The sequence below is a fragment of the Prenolepis imparis genome, unplaced genomic scaffold (genome assembly GCF_030444845.1).
Source record: "Prenolepis imparis isolate NDT839.2.m4 unplaced genomic scaffold, iyPreImpa1.0 SCAF_79, whole genome shotgun sequence".
Classification (NCBI taxonomy): Eukaryota; Metazoa; Arthropoda; class Insecta; order Hymenoptera; family Formicidae; genus Prenolepis; species Prenolepis imparis.
In genome coordinates, this window is record NW_028141237.1 from 15,285 (window position 1) to 32,997 (window position 17,713).

The 17,713-nt window shown below is 33.3% G+C and overlaps 2 protein-coding genes across 2 annotated transcripts; both read left to right on the forward strand.

Annotated features, from left to right (window-relative positions):
• Positions 1-8,412: 8,412 nt before the first annotated feature.
• LOC145947426 (uncharacterized) lies at positions 8,413-13,881 on the forward strand. Its single transcript, XM_083057206.1, has 3 exons — positions 8,413-8,618; positions 12,668-13,368; positions 13,475-13,881. The coding sequence occupies exons 1-3, from the start codon at positions 8,510-8,512 to the stop codon at positions 13,523-13,525; spliced, it is 861 nt and encodes a 286-aa protein (XP_082913332.1). The 5' UTR covers positions 8,413-8,509; the 3' UTR covers positions 13,526-13,881.
• A 351-nt stretch (positions 13,882-14,232) lies between these two features.
• On the forward strand, positions 14,233-14,748 carry LOC145947427 (uncharacterized). Its single transcript, XM_083057207.1, has one exon. It carries the CDS (start codon positions 14,233-14,235, stop codon positions 14,746-14,748), a length of 516 nt encoding a protein of 171 aa, XP_082913333.1.
• The last annotated feature ends 2,965 nt before the right edge of the window (positions 14,749-17,713 follow it).

Here is a 17,713-nt window from a genome sequence, read left to right on the forward strand (position 1 = left end):
GGAGTGTACTCATAAAATCGGAGAGACACCAAGCCTCATGGTTGACTCGAAATCATCATGGATTGCAATGGGAAGATGGAAACGTTCCATACAGCATGGCTCAGCGTTTGATTACAATAGCTATCATTGGTGGACCACATGAAGAAGAAGAAGAATCCATTCTCGTATATGTAAAAGGACTTGAGAAGCGAGAATGCTTAGCCGATATATTGGATGATGCGGGAAACGGTTTCATTATTGAGACCTTGGATGCTGATTACGACGATATCGAGTCTCTAAATAATCTAGATGTTAAAAACACTATGCGATGTGGAAAACATGTTAAGAATTGCGCATTACAAAATGTATTCAAAATATTTAACTGGTGGTCGCAACGCCAGAAAGAATTGCAAGATTTGGAAAAATAAAATATTTAAACATTAATGTGTTTTATCTCTTATTCCCCTTCCCCAATCCTTTCCTCACAAATCGTTTCTAAGAATTCTTTTTATCCGAGTGCCGTTTCCCCTTCTCCTAAATTTCATAGCGCCAATAGTATTCTAGAATCTCCCACCACATTTACCCCACTACTTTTAAAAATAAGCGTCACGTATATTCTTAATTTTATACGATCAGTGTAGCGTTAACCGTTCATACTGGTGGTTCACTTTTAAAATCTGGAAATATGTACTACGCTAAAAGAAGCAGTGGCTCCGGCAGACCTGTGAATAATTACGTCCCGAGTCGTGATGACACTCCATCGTTTGAGAATAAATGTGACGAGTAAGTTTAACTTCTTTCTATCTTTATATTTTTTTTTTTTTTTTTTACAAATTGTATTATTTTCAAACTAATTTCATTTTTACAGCATTTCATTGGAGCGTCGTGCGGTTCGTATACTAGGCAGACGATACGCATTGACAGCTACGGAATTTAAATTCCTCGAAATTGGTATCAAAGTGGATCCACCGAGTTACGTGGAAATCGCCATAGGAGATCATCGAGGAAAGGAATTGATACTATCTCTCGAAGCGTGGAAAGGACTCTACGAGCAACGTCACAATATTCAGAATCTGCTTCGAAACGATTTTAAAGATGCCTACAGTTTTATAAGCGTTGGACCGTTAACAGTGCGAGTTCGTACGATTAACGACGCCAAGTTAATAAGTCTTGAATCTTCAAATGTATGCATGATGATGATCGAATCGACGTTACACCGTATGTTCGATCTCGATCCTTGCATTGATGTAACTTTTGACCGATTGGTTAAAATTACCAATACAGTCGATATCAAGTTTACGCAATTTTCAAATATCGCGTCCAATGTAACGAATCCTAAAGAAGTATCAAATGTAATACGCGCTAGCGACGCCTTCAACAAGCATCAGCTCATCGATTGCGAGCTGGCAGCTTTAGTTTTTAGTCCATAATATGTAAGAAAAAAAATATTTAAAAGAAGAATAAAGAGTTTTTAAGTCTAAATTATGATGTAATTTCTTTGCATGCATTTCCATTCTCCATCTTTCTCCCACCCGTAACCAGTCCCAGCTCTCATACGTAGCTCGTTGCACGGTCTTTGTGGGGGATGACGTCATGCGGGGAAGGGGGAACGTGACGCTAGAGACTGAGAGGCTAGGGATCGCGAGACTAGGGACTGAGAGGCTAGGGATCGCGAGGCTAGGGACCGAGAGGCTAGGGACTGCGAGAGAGGTAGCGCTTAGGAGAGAAAGAGAGAGCGCGAGGTGAACGCGAGAGAAAGAGAGGGTGTGAGGCGAACGTGAAGGAGAGAGATGTTGCGGCGAGGAGAGAGAGAGAGAGAGAGAGAGAGAGAGAGAGAGAGAGATGACGCGAGGTTAGGGACTGCTAGAGATAGCGCTTAGGAGAGAAAGAGAGAGCGCGAGGTGAACGCGAGAGACAGAGATAGCGAGAGGCGCATGCGAGAGATGACGCAGTGAAGGAAAAGAAGAGGAATTTTTAAAATGAATATATTAATTTAATATTAATTATTTTTAATTATGAATAAATGTGTATTATACATTTGTGTGTGTGTGTGTGTGTGTGTGTGTGTTTAAAAGAATATAAATGGATATAAATGTATATAAATGTGAATATATAAATGTGAATATAAAATGGATATAAAATTTTAAAAAATATATATAAATGAATATAAAGATAAGAATATAAAGATGAAAATATAAAGATGAAAATATAAATGAATATCATAATATATAAAAATTGTCGGTGATGGAGGTGGCTATGGTAAAGCCGACGATTGTGGATGCGAGGCGGTGAGGCAGCTGAATGCTAGATGCTGTGAGAAGCGGAGGCGACGGCTGGGCGGGGACTCCTGCATAACAGAAAATTTTTATTAATTATTTTAATAATTTATAATTAAAAAGAAATACTTACTAGTTCCAATTTTCCACCACAGGTTCTGGTGGATATGGCTCTAGGCCAAACAGTTCCCGAAGAGCATACATGTTCTCCCATAGCCAACTGTTATTAGCATCCATTTCCCGCGCCTCTGCAGTTTCGCACCACATTTCTGCAAACATTTGTCGATGTTCCCACCTCAGCATTCTCACCCACTCTCGTTCAGTTAAACCTTGCTCCACCACGTGTTGCGACCGTAAATTTTGCACAATGTTATAGATCATCTGAAAAATATGAATATTTAATATATATCTAAACATATTGCAATATTCTGTACAATAGTTTTAAATAAATTGTACAACTTACTATTTCGGGGAGCGTACGGCGCAGAAAACCTCCAGTCATTTTTTTCACTATTTTTTACACTCACTTCGCTCGGCGACTGTTCGAGACTTTTTGATGTGGAGACAGACTCTCTCTCCATAAGCTTCAACCCCATCCCTCTCAAAATTATCGCAATTCTTCCTTAAAAGATATTTAGGAAAATGTTTCGCTCTCGTTTACGACCGATTTTCCGCGAGGGTACAAAGCTGCCGAACGTCAACGCTTTTACATTTGCACCCCTATAAATAACGTTTGACATGTTCGTCGCAGCGTTGGCCCTAAAATCTTCATTCCTTTCCTAATGATAAAATGTCCATAAAATGAAAAACAATTTTATGGCTTCGGGTAGCCATAAATCACAAAGATAATCAGTTGCCGAACATGCTTAGACCCCCCCCCTCCTTTGTCGAAACATCCCCCTCCACCCGCGTGACGTCAGCCCCCGCGCCCCCGAGATACCCCCGCCCCGCGTGACGTCATACCCCTCGCCACGGAGAACCCCCCGCGCCCCGCACCCCCCTCGGAGCCCCATGGGTTAGAACTCTCATAGTATTACTACTGACATGTTCGTCGCAGCGTCGGCTTCATTCCTTTCTTAATGATAAAATGTCCATAAAATGAAAAACATAGTTTTAATGAACTCTAGAACGCTCCGTTGACGAGCAGCCGGACATCGGCGCTTCCGTAATAAAACTATATTAACGAGGGTACAAAATTGTCAATCATCGGCGCTTGTTCTATACCTTTTTGGGGAAAATGTCTAAGAACCCTCATAAAAAAGTCGTAAAGATACCATCTACAAATATTGCACTCAGAAAACTCCCCCTCCTTTGTCGAAACATCCCCCTCCACCCGCGTGACGTCAGCCCCCGCGCCACCGAGATACCCCCGCCCCGCGTGACGTCATACCCCTCGCCCCGGAGAACCCCCCGCGCCCCGCACCCCCCCCTCAGAGGACCTGAGTTAGAACTCTCATAGTATTACTACTAAAGCGCATGTCGATAGAAATACTATCCCTTAGTTCACGTTTTAAAAAATGTCAGATTTTATAGAACATTACAAAATTACCCTTTTATATTTTATAATCCGTATTTCATTAAAATTTAATCTTTCTGTACCGATTCTAGTTTATTATTAATTAATAATGATTTCAAAATAAAAGGGTATGCATAAAATTTATATCATTCAATCTTGAAAGTAAGTTATATAAATGTGTAAATTACCTTGAAATTACTTAAGAATTTATCCGATGTTTTCTCGATGTCTTTACAACTGAATCCTATAAATTAAATATTATCATTACATTAAGACATTAATTATGTAATAAAATAAATGTGTTATATATTTATACATATACAGGGTGTCTCAACACCTTAATATAATATTTTATTAGTGTGTTTAGATGTAAAAGAGAGTAAAAAATTCTAATATAAATATGTTAAGACTGCAACAGTTTTTGAGTTGTAAGTTATCAAAATTTGCCAATGATATACACGCACTGAACTACACATATACACACGTACCGACTTGTCATTTATTATTAATTTTATTTTCAAAATAAGATTAGCAGAAAAAGTTATCACACTAATTTGAAAAAATCAATAACAGATAACAGATCGATAGACGTCTATGTTTAGTTATAGGCTTAAGCATGCGAGTTCTATGCTATATCATTCAAATTTTAATCGTTTATAATTCAAAAACTATTGTAATCTCAACATTTTTATATTAGAAATTTTTACTCTATTTTACTTCTAGAATACACTACTAAAATATTATACAATGGTTGTGAGATATCTTGTAAATATATGTATATATGTATATTTAAATTTTTTAATATTTTAAAAAGTAAAAAGATGATTTAAAAATCATTTTTAGAGAGTTATTGGTTTTATTGATGAGTTTGATGGTACGAAAATTGTTGGCAAAACACAATACTATCAATTGTTAAATTTATTTTAAACAATAATAGTCGTCATAGAATTCAAATCGTAGTATGAAATATTGAAATTGAGTGGATTAAATTTCACATAAAACCAAATTGAATAAATATATTTCAATAAATATACTTTTTATTCTCATTTAATTTAATATACAATAATAATAATTGAAAATGTTATTTTCTAATCTAATATTACTTTACAATTTATTAATAATTTGGGTTGATCTTAAAAAAATTTGATCTTAAAAAAATAATTCACGCAGTTCAACCTGAATTAATAGAACTATCAAATATTCCGGATCATTTGAATTCATGTGTTCATAAATTATTTTATTATTTTTCTTTTGCGTCTAAATTTTTTCATAATTCTCAATATATTATATATAATTTAATATTATTATATATATAAATTGTTCTAATATTTATGTATGTTTTCTTCTATTACATTTTCTTAAAATAAATACTTTAAATAAAATATTTTTCAGTTATACGAGTATATGTATATTAAAACAAGATTTAATACTTTCTCAAATAGTTTTAAAATTATTGGAACTGGATCAATCACCGATGGTAATTATAAATTAGAGATTCAAATTGCTGAGTTTGAACCAAATGATGGTTTCGAAAAGAGAGATAATATAGAAATAAAAGAATATGTGAAAAATTCAAGTAAATTATATTAAAATCTTTTAATTTCGTAATAGAATATTGTATCATTTTTTGTTAATTTTTATGAATTATGTAATTATTTTACAGATGACATCTTTTATCTTGATGTGGAAAAAGTTTGTGACATTAAATTAATAGGAAACCAAACGTTATCATTGGTACTATTATTACAAGATACAAAATCTATTATAAAAAGATCTTTTCCAAGAGAAGATGGAACTTTCGATTTGCCAACTAACAAGATTATTCGTAAATAATTTAAAAAGTATTTGTCATATTTTCAGTAAGTTTTTTGTTCTTTATTTTTTGTTTATAAATAATTAATTCTTAATTTGGACTTTGTCTAAAAATTATATTATATTACTTAAGTCAATGGTCTTTGCAAAACTATCGAGTCTACTGGCGAGATTTTTGACTGTAACTTGTATAATAACATAGTTTACTTGATGTTCTTTCAATGTCTATAGCTAAACCCTATAAATTGTATAATTGTATATTGTGTAATTTATCGGCAGGCCTATTATACTTCGTTTTCTGACATAATTTAATCAACATTAATTCTCAATTCCGATCATTTCACTTTTGACCTTTTTTGTATAATCCAAGTCCTAAAGATACAGGTCGAATCGCGATTAAAATTGATTAAATCGAAAACAAGAAACACATCCAAAAATAATTTTAGAAAATTTTAGAGAAATATCAGATTTTATAGAACATTACGAATTTTACTCTTTTATATTTTATAATCTGCGTTGCATTAAAATTTAATCTTTCTACTGATTCCAGTATTATTAATTAATAATGATTTAAAAATGAAGTAGTACGCATTAAATTTATATCATTCAATCTTGAAAGTAAGTTATACAAATGTATAAATTACCTTGAAATTACTTAAGAATTTATCCGATACAAAGTTCCTACAAGAAATGTTGGCTTTGATAATTCTTGACACTTGAGCATGGAAACTAAAATCTGACAGCTTAACTCTGTCATCTGCCATAGGTCTTTGCGAGACTATGAACTCATATAATAACATATTTTGGTTCACTTGATGTTTTCTCGATGTCTTTACAACTGAACCCTATAAATTAAATTGTATTATTACATTAATTATGTAATAAAATAAATGTGTTATATATTTATTAGACATATATAATTAACCATAATACTTAAAGCAGCACATATCAATAGAAATACTATCTTTTAATTCATGTTTTTTAAAAATGTCAGATATTTTATAGAACATTACAAAATTACTCTTTTATATTTTATAATCTGTATTCCAATAAAATTTTACCTTTCTATACAGATTCTAGTATATTACTAATTAATAATGATTTAAAAATGAAGGAGTAAACATAAAATTTATATTATTCAATCTTAAAAATAATATAAATATATAAATTACCTTGAAATTACTTCAGGACTCATCCAATATAAGGTTCCTACGAAGAAATTTTCGCTTTAGTAATTCTTGAGACTTCAGCACAGAAACTAAAATCTGACAGCTTAACTTTGCTATCTGCCACAAGTCTTTGCGAGACTAACTTGTATAATAACATATTTTGATTCACTTGATGTTTTCTCGATGTTATTACAACTGAACCCTATAAATTAAATATCACCATTACATTAATCATGTGTGTAAAGTAATAAATATCTATATATATAAGTTTCGTCCGTCTGTCTGTCTGACCGCGAACTACTTCCACATTTATGGACCGATTTTCTCGAAATTAGTACCAAAATGTTGCAAATTTTTCGGGGATTGCTACTAATGTGGTTTTTTTAGTTTCTACCCACCCACGCACACCCACCCACGCATTCACGCATTTATTGACCGATTTTCACGAAATTGGTACCAAAATTTCGCAAATTTTTCGTAGATGACGACGATGTGTTTTTTTTAGTTTTATACCCACGCACCCACCCACGCACGTATATTCACATATTTATTGACAGATTTTTACGAAATTGGTACCACAATTTTGCAAATTTTTCGGGGATCGTTAATTTGTGGTTTTTTAAAGGTTTTTTTAAGTTTACACCCACCCATGCACACCCACCCACGCATTCACGCATTTATTGACCGATTTTCACGGAATTGATACCAAAATTTTGCAAATTTTTCGGGGATGGCTACTATGTTGTTTTTTTTAACTTTTGCCCACCCACTCACCCACCCACGCACCCATCCACGTATTCACATATTCATTGACAGATTTTTATATATGTGGATGAGTAGGGATATAAAACTTAAAAAAAACCACAAAGGTACTTTATATATCTATATATAAAGTACCTTTGTGGTTTTTTTAAGTTTTATATCCCTACTCATCCACCCACGCAGCAATTCATCAATTCATATATTTCTTGACCGATTTTCTCGAAATTGGTGTATTCAACCCACCCACCCATGCACCCATCCATCAACTCATATATTTGTTGACCGATTTTATAGAAATTGGTACCAAAATTTTTAAATTTTTTCGGGAATGGCGACAATGATGGTTTTTTAAAGTTTATAACCCCAAATCACGCACCCATCCACGCGCGCGCGCATTTATGGACTGATTTTCACCAAATTGGTATCAAAATGTTTAAAATTATTATGTTTGCGATAATCGATGAAAAATTTGGATTTTTATAAAATTTTAATTTTAAAAAAATATGTATATTTTTTTGAAGATTTCTACACCATTTTGTTTAGAATGTTCCAAAACATTGAAATATAAAATTTTATTAAATACATGAAATATGTATATTTTTTTGAAGATTTATACAACATTGTGTTTAGAATGTTTTAAAACATTGAGATATAAAATATTATTAAATACATGTATGTATTCATCCACATTTATCCATTTTATATCTACATACACACACAAACATAGATATATAGATATAGATACACATAGCGTTAAAAAATTAAATCTTATGTAATAATCTATATATAGTTTATATTTTTTGACGTGAGTAATTTAATGACTATTTGCTGGTTCACATTTTAAATGTCATTTATTTAATGAAATAAATAGACTGATTAAAAAATATGTATAGGAAAGTCTATTCGAATCTTTCATAGAGTGCCGTGAGAAAAGAAAAAGATCTGGTTGCTATGCAGCTGTTTATCGTGGTTCGTTTTATGTTTGAATCGACACGATGCGCATCGTACGGAAATATCAAGATCATCAGAGATACATCGAAATATATTTGGTTAATTACATATATCTGGTTAGGAAGGTCGACTTTGTCCAATTGGGGACATCATGTAAGTACATATCATGATAGTCGATACCTTCCATCAAGCCAATTATTTGAGGCTAGCCATAAGGTGATCATTCAAATTCTATCTTTGCCTTATGGTGATTAATATATCTTTGCCTTATGGTGATTTATATCTTTATCAAACAAATTCTATCTTTGCCTTATGGTGATTAATATATCTTTGCCTTATGGTGATTTATATCTTTATCAAACAAATTCTATCTTTGCCTTATGGTGATTAATATATCTTTGCCTTATGGTGATTTATATCTTTATCAAATTAATTCTATCTTTGCCTTATGGTGATTTATATTTTTATCAATCTAATCTTATCAAAGCTAATTAATATTTTCTCTGCCTTAAAAGGTGATAACTGAAAACTATAAAACTCTTATTCATATTTTGCCTTACGGTGATATTATCCATAATCATTTTTATCTTGCCTTACGGTGATATCATTTAATTCATATTTTAATTATATTTCCTAATTTCTTTAGAGACGCAGAAATTCTTTACAGATATATATATATATATATATATATATATTTCCTGGTTCCTGTTTTGAATCCTATAAATATTCTGGTTCCTGTTTCTAAGATGAAGACAACTCCTATATAACCTGAACTACATTCAGTCCTGTACATAATATGAAATAACGTCGTAAAACAAGGAAGGATTATACATAGCAAGAATATAGAAAGAATTAATATTAATCTTGGAATAAGAGTTAAGAAGTTACGTTCGGTACGTACAAAAATTACATTTTATTGTTATCGAACATTTTTTGGTCCTTCGAGCCGGATACCAAGCTTTTCAAGATGTCTAATATAGAAGCAAAGATCGCTTTACAAAAAAGTCGATTTAATCTAATACAAGATGCAGCGGATTTTGATATCGTAGAAATTTCACGTTTAAATCGTCAATTAATTAATACACGTTTGGATTTACTTGATCAGAATTGGTCTAAATTTCAAGTAGAACATGAAAATTTATATCTTGAGATACTTTCTGAGAATAATGATCAATCATATATTAAAGAACACGTGTATGAACGTTGTCAAGCGTTTTATGTATATTCTCGTGCTAAATTACTTACATATCGAGATGATTTAGAAACGGTAGATCGGCAATCTCGACCTACTCATTCGGAACATGTAGCATCATCTACCTCACAATTACCTCGTAGTGCATTGCCTCGTATAAAATTACCAAGCTTTTCAGGAGATTATCAATCATGGAGATCATTCCATGATTTATTTGTTTCTTTGATTCACGATAATGAAGATTTATCAAACGTTGAGAAGATGCATTATTTGAAGACATGTGTAACTGGTGAAGCGGCTCGGTTAATGTATAATTTGCCTATTTCTGATGAAAATTTTACTGTTGCATGGGATATATTAGTTTCAAGATATGAGAATAAACGATTTTTGATTACTACTCAATTGGATAGAATTACAAATTTAAAGCCACTTAAAACAAAATGCGCTCAAGGTCTCAGAACTCTTTTGACAACCATATCAGAAGTTATTGGTGCTTTACGTGCTTTGAACTGTGAAGTAGATCATTGGGATCCATTATTATTACATCAGCTCGTAAGAATACTTGATCCTGAAACTCGAGAAGCATGGGAGGTTAAACTTGGTTCAACCTCTTCATATCCGACTTACTTACAATTTGAAGAATTTCTTATTGGGAGGACACGAGCTTTAGAGAATCTTAATTTACATAATAATACTTTTTCTTCTGGATCACATAAGGATAAGGATCATTCCTCTTTTGGAAAGTCTCGTACAAAAATAGCTGCTCATGTAGCTACATCATCTAATCAAAATTCTTTTACTAATTCTTTCATTTGCCCGCTATGTGGATCTTCACATTTTTTAGCAAAGTGCGATCAATATCATTCGAAAACTCAGCAACAACGAAGGGATATTATTATGAAGCATCGACGATGTTTTAATTGTCTTGGCCCACATGTAGCAAGCAAATGTAATTCTTTAAAAAGATGTCTCAAATGTGGAAAGAAGCATCATACTTCAATTCATGACATCAACGTGTCTTCATCAAAACATTTTGGTGAAAAATCATCTAAGATAGATAATGCTCAATCTACTCAATCTAAAGAAAATCCTCAGTCACAACCTTCAATAGAATGACAAAACAAATTATGTGCTCATCAATCTGGACAAGCAAATTCTTTACCAAAATTTACGTTATTAGCTACGAGTAGAGCCATATTACATAAAAATAAAGATGTAAATTTTGCAGTACGTTTATTAATAGATCAAGGATCAGAATTATCTTTTATTTCAGAAAATTTAGTAAATCATGCACAACTAAAACGCAGTTCAGCTTCAATACCACTTCTTGGAGTCGGTGGTACATATTCCGGTCACACTAAAGGAAGTGTTACAATAAAATTACAGTCCATCTATGATCCAACTTATAATTGTACAATCGAAGCCTACGTGTTACCTCGTCTAACAACTAAATTACCGCCTTTTAACGCGTCTTGTCATACTTGGTCTCATATTGCTGGACTTCAACTTGCAGATCCTGATTTTTTTTGTTCTGGTCATATTCATATCATTTTAGGTTCAGATAATTATGGCTCGGTAATTCTGCCAGGATTAATACGAGGGGATTTGTCAACGCCTATTGCTCAGCAAACTATTTTCGGATGGGTTCTTTCAGGACCAATATCAGAAAATGATTTATCTAATTCAGCAAGAACGTATCATTGTACTTTGGATCATGATTTACAAGATCTTATTGCTAGATTTTGGAATCAAGAGGAACTACCTACTACAACGGAATCTAAATTAAGTGAGGAAGAAGAAGAGTGTGAACGACATTTTTTGTCTACTCATACAAGAGATGCTACTGGAAGATATGTTGTACGTCTTCCTCTAAAATCAAATCCTTCACTTCTGGGTGATTCAAAACAAAAGGCACTATGTTGTCTCAATAGATTATTTCAACGATTTACTTTAAATCCCAAGTTTCAAGAACTCTATGTTGATTTCATAGAAGAATACAAAACATTGGGTCATATGATGTTAGCTGATATTTCCGGAAATAATAATTCTCCTATACACTATTTACCACACCATGGAGTTCTTCGAGAAAGCAGTCGTACCACAAAATTAAGAGTTGTTTTTAATGGGTCTAGCCGTACAAACAGTGGTTATTCTCTTAATGATCTGCTTCACGCAGGCGCAAAACTTCAGACAGATATTTCAGATATTCTTATATGGATTCGTACACATCGATTTCTTTTTTCTACAGATATAGTTAAAATGTTTCGACAAATTGCTCTTAATCCTGACGATTGGGATTTACAAAGGATATTGTGGCGAGGTTCTGAAAATCAACTGGTAGCTTTTAGACTCACAACTGTAACTTATGGACTTGTCTGTGCTCCGTTTCTTGCATTACGAGCATTACAACAATTAGTAACCGACGAAGGTCATCATTTTCCTAAGGCTGTTATTCCTTTGACAAAGGGAAGATATGTTGATGATATCTTTGGAGGAGCGGATTCAATTTCGGAAGTTAAAGAGATTGTCAATCAACTTATTCAATTATGTGCAGCAGGTGGATTTCCTTTACAAAAATGGAGTAGTAATTGTAGAGAGATTCTGCCAATGTCGATGTCGGGTGAAGAATGTGAAGAATCGTCATCTGCTGTGGAAATTGAATCTACACTTTGCAAGATATTAGGTCTTATTTGGAGACCCGACTCGGACACGTTTCATTTTTCAGCTTTACCAACATCTACTACAAAATATACTAAAAGAATAATTTCTTCTGAAATCGCAAAATTATATGATCCATTAGGACTTATCGCACCTATTCTCATAACAGCCAAAATCTTTCTTCAAGAACTCTGGTTAAGAAAGATTGAATGGGATGAACCTCTTTCTCAAGACATGCAATATCGTTGGGAGAATTTTAGAAAACAACTTCAGCATCTAGATCAATTAGCAATTCCTAGATGGTTTGGTTATGTTCATTCCAGTACTTCTGTTAAAATTCATGGATTTTCAGATGCATCAGAATTAGCCATGGCAGCTGTGATTTATATAAGAATTTCCAGTAACGATGGTAAAATATCTACTCAACTGATTTGTTCCAAGACAAAGGTTGCACCAATTAAACGGCTTACGATTCCACGTCTTGAACTTGTTGCGGCTTTGTTATTAGCGCGATTAACTGTACATACTTTAAAAGCACTAGCACTTTCTGACGTATCGGTGTTTTGTTGGTCTGATTCATCTGTAACTCTTTCTTGGATTTCGGCTCATCCAACCAAATGGAAAGATTTTGTTCGTAATCGTGTATCTACTATACAAGAATTATTACCTTATGGATCTTGGCATTTTGTTCCTGGGAAAGAAAATCCTGCGGATTGTGCATCTCGTGGTTTAAGGCCAGATCAATTAATTAAATTTGATCTATGGTGGAAAGGACCAAATTGGCTTTCTGAGTCTCCATCATCTTGGCCTTCTTTCAAGTGTAAAGAGTTACCGGAAACTGGTTTGGAAGAACGATCCAGACAAGTCATGATTGCTGTCACCCATCAACCTTTATACTGGGAATTGTTGGATAAGTACTCTTCACTCATGAAATTATTACGAATTACTTCTATTTGTCGCAGATTTATTCGTTGTCTCCGTAGAGAATCACAATCAACACTGATTAAACATCCCATAACACCCATGGAAATCGAGAAGAGTCGTAATTTTTGGGTACGAATTGTACAACAAGCATGGTTTTCGAACGAGATTCGTATAATTTCTAATAGAGAACATTTGCCTAAATCCAACCCTTTGATTCGCCTTACACCTTTTATAGACCATGAAGGATTACTTCGTGTTGGAGGTCGTCTCCATAATGCACAGATAGAGTCTGACACAAAACATCCACTTATTATACCAAGAAGATCTTCGTTAAGTACTTTGATTATTGATGATGCTCACAAAAGGACGCTACATGGAGGTACTCAAGTTACTCTCGGTTTTTTACGAAGTTCATATTGGATTATCGGTGGAAGAGCACCTGTACGTTCTTACATCCTAAGATGTGGAAGGTGTGCACGGTATCGCGGAATTCGAGCGAAACAGCTCATGGGTCAATTACCATCATCACGTGTGACTCCAGCAAGACCTTTTTATAACACAGGTTTAGATTATGCTGGTCCCGTGATAATGAAGACTTGGAGAGGGCGAGCGGCAAAAACTTATAAAGGCTATTTAGCTATATTTGTTTGCCTCACAACATCAGCAATACATATAGAAGTAGTTACGGATTATACCACTGATGCATTTATAGCTGCCTATAAACGGTTTACTGGTAGAAGAGGTATATGTGCTACGCTACAAAGTGATTGTGGAACAAACTTTGTTGGAGCTGATGCAACTTTAAGACGTTTTTTCAAGTCATCTTCTAATGAATTACGTGACCTTGCCTATCTTCTCGCTAAAGATAACACTGAATGGAAATTCAATCCTCCATCAACCCCTCATTTTGGAGGAAAGTGGGAAGCAGCTGTAAAATCTATTAAATTTCATTTACAACGAATTTTAAAGGATACTATATTAACGTATGAAGAAATGACAACGATAACTGTACAAATAGAAGCAGTGTTAAATTCAAGGCCATTATGTCCTTTATCAGATGATGCATCTGACTATTCACCCCTGACTCCAGGACATTTTCTTATTGGAGAAGCACCAACTACATTACCGGAACCGAGTCTATTAACTGAAAAGACATCTTTGCTTTCACGCTGGCAATTACTTAAACAGAAAGTAGATCACTTTTGGTCAAGATGGTCTGTAGAGTGTTTACAAAGGTATCAAGCCATTTCTAAATGGTATCACCCTTCGAATGAAATAAAGGAAGGATCCTTAGTATTAATTACGGATGAGCGTTACCCGCCAGGAAAGTGGCCCCTCGCAAGAGTCATACATTTACATCCAGGACCAGACGGTTTAACCAGAGTTGTTACAGTGAAAACTGCAAACTCTATTTACAAGAGACCTATAACAAAATTATGTATTATCCCAACTGATCCTGAAATTCATTCAACAAATCTATTGTTGAATGCGGGCGGAGAAAATGTATAGGAAAGTCTATTCGAATCTTTCATAGAGTGCCGTGAGAAAAGAAAAAGATCTGGTTGCTATGCAGCTGTTTATCGTGGTTCGTTTTATGTTTGAATCGACACGATGCGCATCGTACGGAAATATCAAGATCATCAGAGATACATCGAAATATATTTGGTTAATTACATATATCTGGTTAGGAAGGTCGACTTTGTCCAATTGGGGACATCATGTAAGTACATATCATGATAGTCGATACCTTCCATCAAGCCAATTATTTGAGGCTAGCCATAAGGTGATCATTCAAATTCTATCTTTGCCTTATGGTGATTAATATATCTTTGCCTTATGGTGATTTATATCTTTATCAAACAAATTCTATCTTTGCCTTATGGTGATTAATATATCTTTGCCTTATGGTGATTTATATCTTTATCAAACAAATTCTATCTTTGCCTTATGGTGATTAATATATCTTTGCCTTATGGTGATTTATATCTTTATCAAATTAATTCTATCTTTGCCTTATGGTGATTTATATTTTTATCAATCTAATCTTATCAAAGCTAATTAATATTTTCTCTGCCTTAAAAGGTGATAACTGAAAACTATAAAACTCTTATTCATATTTTGCCTTACGGTGATATTATCCATAATCATTTTTATCTTGCCTTACGGTGATATCATTTAATTCATATTTTAATTATATTTCCTAATTTCTTTAGAGACGCAGAAATTCTTTACAGATATATATATATATATATATATATATTTCCTGGTTCCTGTTTTGAATCCTATAAATATTCTGGTTCCTGTTTCTAAGATGAAGACAACTCCTATATAACCTGAACTACATTCAGTCCTGTACATAATATGAAATAACGTCGTAAAACAAGGAAGGATTATACATAGCAAGAATATAGAAAGAATTAATATTAATCTTGGAATAAGAGTTAAGAAGTTACGTTCGGTACGTACAAAAATTACATTTTATTGTTATCGAACAAAATAAAATAAGTATTATCATGGATAAAAAATTAAATAAATCAAATAAATGTGAGAATATAATGAATGAAAATAATGGCATTAAACAGAGTGAAATAGTTAGAGAATGTGAGAATGTAATGAATGAAAATAATAGCATTAGCCAAGGCGACGAATGTGAAAATGGTAAATATTAAAAAATAATTAATTAGTTAATTTATAAAAAATAATTTTATTTAATGTAATTGTACACACATACTTTATTGTTTAAAAAATTGCAGTATTTCAAGATGAGCAGTCTATATATATAAGTGCCGTCCGTCTGTCTGTCTGTATGTACGCGAACTCCTTCCACATTTGTGGACCGATTTTTGTGAAACAAGTACCAAAATGTTGCAAATTTTTCGGGGGTGGCTGCTGTGGGGTTTATTTTAATTTTTAAAAAAATTTTTTTTTTCTCATAGAGGAGGGTATGTTTTCCTGAAAATAATTTTTTTACAGATTTTTACGCCATTTACGCCAATGTGTTTAGGGTGTTCCAAAACATTGTATGTGGGTGGTTGCGTGGGTTTTGCCCACAATGTTTTGGAACACCCTAAACATATTGGCGTAAATGGCGTAAAAATCTGTAAAAAAATTATTTGGCGTGGGCAAAACCCACGCAACCACCCAAAAAACCAACCAACGCACTTATACATTTGTTCACCGATTTTCAATAAATTCGTAAAAAAATTCAGCAAATTTTTCGGTGATGGCTACTATATGTAATTTTTTTAACCCACCCTCGCAACCACCCACGCACCCACCTACGCACTCATACATTTGTTAACCGATTTTCAATAAATTGGTTCCAAAATTTCGCTAATTATTCGGGGATGGCTACTATATGTGATTTTTTTTGTTTTACACCTTCACCCACGCACCCACCCAAGCAATCACATATTTATTAACCGATATTTTCGAAATTGGTAGTCAAATTTTCGATATTTTTAAGGGATGATCATTATGGTTATTTTAAAGTTTTGCCCACCCACGCAACCACCCACGCACCCACCTACGCAATCATATATTTTTTCATCTATTTGCATGAAATTGGAAACAAAATTTATCAAATTTTTCGGGGATGGCTATTATATGTGATTTTTTTTAACAAACCCTCGCAACCACCCACGCACCCACCCACGTACTAATACATTTGTTCGCTGATTTTCACGAAATTGGTGAACGATTCGAAATTGATATTAAAACTTTCAAATTTTTAATTTTTTAAGTTTTGCTAACCCACGCAACCACCCACACACCCACCCACGCATTCATAAATTTGTTAACCGATTTTCACGAAATTGGTACCAAAATTTCGAAAATTATTCGGGGATGACTATTATATGTGATTTTTTTAGTTTTGTCTACTTACGCACCCACCCACGCATCCACACATTTATTAAACGATTTTCACTAAATTGGTACTAAAATTTCGCAAATTTTTCAAAGATGGTTACTGTATGTGATTTTTTTTTAATTTTGTCTACATACGCACCCACCAACGCACCCACTCACGCATTTACAAATTTATTGACCGATTTTCAAGAAAAATTGGTAGCAAAATTTAGCAAATTTATTAGAGATGGCTACTATGTGGTTCTTTTTAATTTTACACCCCAACTCACCCACCCACGCATCTACTCACGCGCGTGCGCATTTAAAAAATGTTATTTTATGTTAAAAAACTTTGTAGTTATAAAAGAGAAACATATAATTTTAATAAAATCATCTTTTGGTAGTGGATTGTTAAATGGTGTTATTAAGTAAGAGCATTTATTTATTAATGTATTGTTTTTTTTAAATCGTAAAAATTTTTAAATTATTTTGTTCAGTGAGATTTTGCAAAAAACCCCTTAGAGGTGATGAGTTTTATTTACATGTCATTTCAGAAATGACTATCTATCTATCTATATCTATATATATATATAAGTAGCTGGTTTTACATATTAAATGTCATCAT

Coding starts and splice junctions, on each gene's coding strand:
- LOC145947426 (XM_083057206.1), top strand. CDS start 8,510: ATGCGCATCGTACGGAAATATCAAGATCATCAGAGATACATCGAAATA. Junction 8,619..12,667: donor TGTCCAATTGGGGACATCAT/GTAAGTACATAT, acceptor ATGGATTTTCAG/ATGCATCAGAATTAGCCATG. Junction 13,369..13,474: donor AGAAGAGTCGTAATTTTTGG/GTACGAATTGTA, acceptor CACCTTTTATAG/ACCATGAAGGATTACTTCGT.
- LOC145947427 (XM_083057207.1), top strand. CDS start 14,233: ATGACAACGATAACTGTACAAATAGAAGCAGTGTTAAATTCAAGGCCA.